This window comes from Acanthisitta chloris, unplaced genomic scaffold (genome assembly GCF_000695815.1).
Source record: "Acanthisitta chloris isolate BGI_N310 unplaced genomic scaffold, ASM69581v1 scaffold26422, whole genome shotgun sequence".
NCBI lineage: Eukaryota > Metazoa > Chordata > Aves > Passeriformes > Acanthisittidae > Acanthisitta > Acanthisitta chloris.
Window position 1 is genome coordinate 4,507 of NW_008659282.1, and position 8,036 is coordinate 12,542.

The 8,036-nt window shown below is 40.1% G+C and overlaps 1 protein-coding gene across 1 annotated transcript in view; it reads left to right on the forward strand.

Annotated features, from left to right (window-relative positions):
• Positions 1-423: 423 nt before the first annotated feature.
• The window catches only part of BVES (blood vessel epicardial substance), a 19,625-nt gene continuing 12,012 nt past the window's right edge, over positions 424-8,036 (forward strand). The window contains 3 exon segments of the mRNA XM_009069345.1: positions 424-654; positions 3,378-3,502; positions 7,857-8,036. The exon segment at positions 7,857-8,036 is cut by the window's right edge and continues 32 nt beyond it. Coding sequence (XP_009067593.1) covers positions 432-654; positions 3,378-3,502; positions 7,857-8,036 — 528 coding nt within the window. The 5' untranslated portion in view covers positions 424-431.

Sequence of the window (8,036 nt, forward strand, 5' to 3'; positions counted from 1 at the left end):
ATTTCACAAACCGTTTTCTTTTTTTCAATTCTCATCTAGGTGGTTAAGTTCTCTCAAGTATGTACTTTGCCTAGGATCATGGACCTGTTCAATAAATGGTATTCCAGAATGTGATTTTTATTTGTGAGTGCTAGAACACATAGGATCTTTCCTGAGCAATGGTAGTCATAGCAGTCACTGTTCAGACAGTGTTGATGATGTGCATATAGTCCAAATTTTGAAATGTTTCATTCTTCAAGCCTAGCACTTGGGTGAAAGAGATAGCAAAGCATTACTGAGCTATAGCTCTATCTTACCATTTTAAAGCATTTGTAGATCTTTTTTTTCATGAATGATAATGAAAAATATATCCTAAGATCCACGTATGTGTGTGCTACATTTCAGTTTAATGCACAATGAATTTTTTTTCTCTCCTTGCAGGAGTCTCCAAGATGAATACTACAGCAATGAGCCCACTCACTGTTACTCCACTAGGTTTTATTCCAGACTTAAAAAATGCCACCCTTGATCCTTTCAATGAGACTGCATGTGAAAACTGGAAGGAGATTCATCATCTTGTTTTCCACGTGGCAAATATTTGCTTTGCAGTTGGACTGATTATTCCAACTACTTTGCATCTTCACATGATTTTTCTGCGAGGCCTGCTCACCATAGGTAGGAGAATTCATCTAGAGGAATTTGCAGCCTTCCTGTGACAGAAATGTCTGTTCTTGACCATTACAGTGCTGGTCCCTGTGGTTTATGGTGAAATTACTGCCTGTATTAGTGGGCACTGTACTCCAGTGAAGGTGGTTTTAGTCTGTTTGGGAGTCTGTTCTGACCCTGACATAGCTTTTCTATAAAGGTTATATAACCCTTGGCTCTCAAAACTTCCCAGAAATATAACTTACAATTTCAAACCTATGAGGAGGTCAATTTGAAAACAAGAGGACACCATTTACTTCAGATATGACTGACTGCTTAAAATTCATTAAATTCCACATCATAATTAAGTCTATGGATCATGCAGACCTTTATTTTAGATTTCAAGTAAGTATTGGGTCTGTGTATTGGCTGGTGCACTGGCTTAGTGTGTCTGCAGTAGGTGAGGTGGTTTTTTTGAGAAGCATAATGTTGGCCCATGTGTTCTTCTAATACGGATTCAAACATGTGGCACTTGCAAGTCACCAGCATTATTTTTTGTCACCAGTTTAGAAGCTCAGGCTTTTAACAGGGAGTGCAGTCTGTTCTGAAGTCAGTCATGTTTCTTTCACCACTGTAAGTATCTTGTGACACCAGAGTTCGACTTCAGAGCAAAACTTAGAGGTGGCATGCTTGAGACTGAGCAGTGATGGTTTCATTTCTAACACTCTTGCAGTCCCAAAGCTCCTGCACCTTGTGTGGGACAAGTTGCTTGTGATCAAAGGAGTAGTGAGTCATTGCAGCATAAGAAAGATAAATCCAATCCAACAAGAGTATGCTTAAGTATTTTTAAGTGAGTGCTTATGGCTGTAATGGCATGGGTCAGTTTTATGATAGAGCTTCTATTGTTGAATTTACAATGATCATGCCTTTTCTTTTTTATTGTTATTATAGGGGAACTTACTAAAACAGACTACACTGGTGACCAAGGGTCTGAGCATTGCAAGACCGTTTGTCTGTGTAGTACTTTGCTCTGTGCTCTCTGAGCCTGCTGCTTTGACCTGTAGGTCTTGTATTTTGAGCAGATAGGGAATCAGGGTTTTTCATGCTAAGGTGGCAGCAGGAAGCAAATTTATGCTGTGGGCAGCATAAGTAATGAGGGCTGGTTCCTAGAGATCTATCCCCTGTGCTTTGACCCTGCCCTACCTCTGTGCTGCTCCACAATATTCTCCTCTTCAATACTTCCAGACATTATACCCTCTAATTAATCAGCAGACCAAGAGCGACAATATTTTGATTTTTCTGCTCCGTACGTAAGTGCTGCCTGATCACTTAACAACCCAGACAGACTAGATAATATTGAGTTCATTAATTCAGAGTCGTCTTCAGGGTGAAAGGGAATAGGAACACTCATTTGGCACTTGCTTCCTTGTCTTTGAATAAAACTTAAGGGAAAATATATCTGTGACCTCTACAGCCATCTCTGAGATGGTGGGCTCACAGTGATCTGGGAGAGACTCACTGATGTGTAATCTATCATGTGATAAATATTGCCTTTGTAGGCTAAAAATGGAATCCCTAATCATACAGCATGCCTTGTCTTTTAAAGCAATTGTCATAATTCAAAGCCGGGCAACTGAAAAAAAGAGTAAGAATTTGTAAAGTTTCTCTTTGATGTTATACAAGAGAATTCATGTTCCTTCTGTGACCTTGTCAAAATGTAGCAAGAATAGTTCCTTTAAATTTTCAAAAATATCTGCATGTGACTTTAGGAAGCTTTTATACAACTCCTCCTTGCTAATTAGATATGAATGTTAGTGACATGAACAACAAGCATTCAATTCTAGGCTTTTGTTCATCTAATGCAATACTGGGGTAAAGTTTTGTGAGCTGCTTAATATGATTTTTTTTGTACTTACGGTAGAATTTTCCTCCATGCTATTGCTACTTCATTTTAGTAACAGATCATCATGGGCTACACCTTTCTGCTTCCCCCACTCTGGGTCTGAGTTATTGTTGCTATTATTGGGCCCCTCACTTTACAAAGGACATTGAGGCACTGGAGTGAGTCCAGCAAAGAGCAATGAGGCTCATAAAAGGTCTGGAAAACATCGTATGAGGAAGGGCTGAGGGAGTTGGGTTTGTTTAGCTCTAAGAAGAGGCAGCTCAGGGGTGACCTCATGGCTCTCTACAACTACCTGACAGGGGTTGGAGAGAGGTGAGGGATGTCTCTCCTGCCATGGCTGCAGGGAGAGGACTAGAGGGAATGGGCATAAACTGGGACAGGGGAGAGTCAGATGAGATGTTAGGAGAAATGTTTTCCCTGTTAGGGTGTTCAGGCACTCGAATAGATTGCCCAGGGAGGTGGTGGAGTCACCATCCCTGGAAGTGTTTAAAATGCATCTGTTTAAAAGGTGCTGGAGGAAATGGTTTAGGGTTTACAGCAGAGTGGGAGGTTAATGGTTGGACTCAATGATCTTAGAGGTCTCCTCCAACCTTGATGACTCTGATTACTGCAGTCCCATGCAACAGGACAGCAGTCTGCTGTCAACCTGCTCTCAGTGCCAGTTTGTAGCACTGCAGCAATTAGCTACCATTGCCTGTGTTGATCCAGAGAGCTTAATTGTAGTAAAGCCTGTAGAATATATTGCTTTTCAGTGTAATTATACCCCGTGAACACATTCTTGATGGCTTTCTAGGAATGTTATTGTTTGGTGAAATCTAACTCCCTTTTTTTTTTTTTTACTTTTTTACAGGGTGTGCATTGTTCATCATTTGGGCTACACTCTATCGCTGTGCCTTGGACATCATGATCTGGAATTCTGTGTTTTTGGTTGTCAACCTTTTACATTTCATATACCTAGTGTATAAAAGAAGACCGGTATGTATAACAGCTAAATTTTACAAACATTCTCATAAGATGCAAGACAAGGAAGTTTTGCCCATGTTTGCTGGGCAAACTGATGAATTAGTATTCACTTTCAGCAGAATACTTCTGTGTTTGCCCAAAATGAGATACTCTGGAAGTGTGTAACAACTGGTACCAAAAAACCCAACCAACCTAGCTGGGGATAAACTCTACAGCAAGTCATCACAGCCCATGCAAGACAGCTAGGAAATTAGCAACTTCCTCCTTCCCTGGCAAGGCAGCATAAAGCTTGGCTTCTGTCCTGCTTAGGAGAGAGCTTAAAACTTGCTAGGCTGCTCTGCTACTAGATATTTGTAAGTGTGTAGTAAATATTTCTAGTAGTTTAAAATTGCTCTTGGAGAGTAATCTTAGCAGTCAAAGGGTAAGTTCCTCTTTAGTTTGTATTGCTAATGCTGTTATTTTAGCCTATTCAGTCCGTTTATGTCATCAGCAAGGTACAGTACATGATGAAACTGCACTGTGTTTCTGCCTGTCAGCCATGGCTACACTGTCCAATGCACACACAAAGTAACAGTCGTGGTAATGCAGACCCAGTGAGGTCAAACTCTCGTGTTTCTGTCTGCAGTTAAATATCCCATGCAGGTACTCTGAGTTTCAATATGGGATGAGTTCATGTTGCAGTCTTTTCCCTCAAACAAGTTAGCTTGTTCTGCTTCCCTTCAACCAATCCACCAACTGAGCCTTTTCATTTTGAGGCCTCCAGTCTTTTGTCAGATGGGACAGGATCTGGGCAACAAAGTCAGAAATTATTGCAAAAAGCAGAAGTGTGCAGCTAATAGAAACCCATTTCCCTAGGAAACTAAGCCTTAAAAACTTATCTGTATTTTTCAAGTGAGCTGTGGCATGTGTCCTCAAAAAAATGTAGGTAATGGTCCTTGGGTTTGTACCCTTCCAACCCTTTTGAAAAGTCTAAATATAAGGTTATCAGAGAGTGAAGAAGCATCTTGGGAGGATGATATGCTGTTTTGTGTGAGAGTGGGGAAAAATCACCCAAAAATTTGCCTTACAATACGTAAATCAATACTGAATGGAAAAAAAGAGAAACATGCTTCTGTAATTACAGTTGTCTACTGAAAATCTATGTTGGCATAGACTGGGTGTTTTGTGCATTATGGTCTAGACTTCATCCTATTGAAGAACCAGCTATTTTCACTGAATCCTCTACTAAATTTGTTATAATTATTTGTAAGAGTTTTAAGTGGTAGAAGTGAGTGAAATCCTCTATAGTTGGATTTAAAAAGAAGGAATTGTGTACGTAACTGCATAATAAAACTTAACTGAGAAACGATCAGTTACCAAAGTTAGTAGAAAATTAAGAGAGGAAGGACTGGAGGACCCGCCTTTAACTTTACTGTCTAGTTTTGTAGTCCTTGTTCACTGACTATGTAATTACAGCAGAATTGAGGTGCTTAGCACTCCCATAGACTGTGCACCATACACACATGACACAAAACCAGAGCTGTTCTTACATAAAATAGACCAGAATTCTCAGCAGAGAATAGAGGAAATGTAGGAAAATAGACTTTGGTGAACTTTTTCTAAAACTCTGTGCAAGTTGAGAATTTCAGATTTAGTAGAGCAAGAGGAAGCTGCCAAAGGAAAAAGAACTTAAAGGAAATGAACAAGAGATAGTAGAAAGGCTAAAATCTTTACCAGCATGGCTAAAAACAACTGGAGGACAAACATTGGTAGGCAACCACAACATGTAAAAAAGGGGCTAAAGGTTAAATTGCATCTGCTTACAACAAGTTGATAAAATGACTACATCTACTTGAGCACATGGGTTAACAAAAGAAGAGGCTCTACCTACAGTGGTGTCCCTCCAGTATGGAGCATAGGTTCATTAAAGTGTTCCCATCAACAGGGCTACATGGCCTGTAGACTTAGAAGCTTAGCCAAGAATTAGTTCTGATAGACTAGCCATGTAGTGCTGTTTCTTTGTATGTTAAGATTTAATTTCAGTAATCTTTCCAGTAAGACATTACAGTATTTACGATCATTGCATGAAAAATACTGTCCTATTTTAATTGGTGTAATACGTAATCCTTTCAGTAATTATTCAATATATGTATCTTTATTACAGACTATGATCAACAAGCTTACTTGAAGTGATGCCTGGTAGTCACTCATGTCCTTTTAGCTGTCTTACATGTCTGTTACAAACTCAAAGGCTGTTTTAAAGTGGTTTTGCTATAAGAAGCTAAAGAATGGGGGGGAAATTATTATTCTTAGAAACTCATTTTTGAATGAGATTTTTCTCTCTGCAGCTATTAGATTGCCTGTATCAATCAGTTTTGGTCATCCACACAAATGATTATTTTTAAGGCAAGAAAGGAAATAGAATAATTGCAAGTTATATATATATATAATTACAAGTCATATTACAAAATGAATAATTGATATGTTCACTTGTTAAATATTTATTTTATTAAATGGAACATGCAAAATATCAGTGAGTTTCTTTTCTGAACAGATTATTTCTGTGGTTTTGATTCCTTGGAGCTTTATAAATTTGGCTTTTTTAGTCTGAGAGGAAGCTGAAAGAGTCTAATCAGTGTCTGACTCGGAGCTCTGGCAGCATCCCAGAATATTTCTACCACTGCTGAACAAAACATTACACCTACCCATATGGCTCATTTGGAATATGACCCACAAGCATGACTGGAGGAGCAGTCAGCTGCACTTGTGGAGGGTGAATAGTCAGTTATGAGGGAGACCATCCAAAGTGCAGCTACAGTCTTTAAGCAAGTAGCTATGTCTGCTTTCTCTTCTAAGTATCACACATAAGGAGAAGGTCATGAAATGTGAACTATGTACTAGTTAAGGGATTGCATTAACACTCCAGGGACACCTTGCCCTCATGTCTGTATGCCTGGTTTTGAATTCAGGGGTCTTGGGAGCTAGGTGATCTTTAAGGTGCCTTCCAACCCAAACCATTCTATGATAACAGCCTATGATGAAATGACTGGCCAGGTAGATGGGAATGGTGAATATCATCTACCTTAATTTCAGTAGGATTTTCAACACTGTCCTCATCCAGCCCATCCTTCAACAGATTTTACAGGAGATAGTGAGGTGGTTTGAAAGTGATTTAATGGCTGGGCTGAGTGTGGTAATTAGGAGTAAGAAGTCTAGTTGGAGGTATGTTATATGTACTGGTGTGTGGCATGTGCTTTAGCAGTGTAACCTCAGGGCCAGTGCTAGTCCCAGTCCTGTTTGACATCTTTGTTAGTGTTCTGGATTGTGGGGCAGATGTGCATCCTGATGACACAAAACTGGGAGGAGTGGCTGATAGGTCAGAAGCTTGGGAAACCATATGGAGGGACCTCAGCAGGCTAGAGGAATGGATCAACAGGAATCTCATGGAGTTCAGCAAGAAGTGTGGAGTCCTGCACCTAGGGGGGCATAACCCCATGCATCAGCACGTTCCATAACTGACCAGTGGAAAGCAGCTTGGTAGAAAAGGACCAGCAGGTCCTGGAGGAAAAGTTGAACATGAGGCAGAAATGTGCCTCTTTCTTTTCTGCCTTTTTTTTTCTTGTTTGCTTTTCCCTATTCTCTGTTCGATGTATGTTTTACTTTTTTATTATCTGTTGCTTATTGTTCTGATTTGTTTTCCTCCTGGCAAATATGCAGGCTTTATTCAGGCAGCCTCTGCTTGCAGGAAGGCCAGGACATTGTCTTATTCCCTGCTGCCTTCATTCAGGAAAGACTTCCAGGCTTGGGATTTCAGCAAACATCATTTCCCTCGTTGCTGCTGCCTGAGTTTGGGTGGGCTGATGCTGCATGTTCAGCTGGCAATGTTTGAGGTTTCTTTTTCTCTCTCATCACATGTGGTTTCAATATGATGGGTTTGTTTTTTAGAACTTGCTTTTCTACTGCAAGTAAGCCAAGAAGCTCAGGGATGAAAGAGAGTCTCGGGAGACCCTGAGAGATAGCCAGAGCAAGGCGTGTATGCAGTGTGAAAGGCAACCTCTTTTTTTTTCCCTTGTCTAATTCTGGCCCAAGTTACATCAACAGAAGTCTCAGAAGACTCCTCGTGTCTGATTTAATGTGCCACTTGGATAAAGCAGCATTCTAAAGCCACCAGTGTGCCAGCCTGGCTAATTTTAGATAAGGTTTTGGTAACCCTGTCATAGGCAGTATTTGTGGATAGATGTCACACATTTATCATTTCTTTCCTTGCCTAAATATAGTGAAGACAAAGATGTTCCCCAAATGTAGCAGCTAAATCATGTGCATAGTCTTACTCTTTTTTAACTAATGCATCTGTGTTTATTGTTGTCTCTTGTTTTTTGCAATCTAGATCAAGATAGAGAAGGAGCTTAGCAGCCTCTACAAGAGAATGTTTGAGCCTCTCCATGTGCCTCCAGAGCTCTTTCAAAGACTAACTGGACAATTCTGCAACATTCAGACTTTAAAGACAGGTCAAGCGTATGCAGCAGAAGATAAAACATCGGTTGATGATAGGCTAAGCATCCTGCTG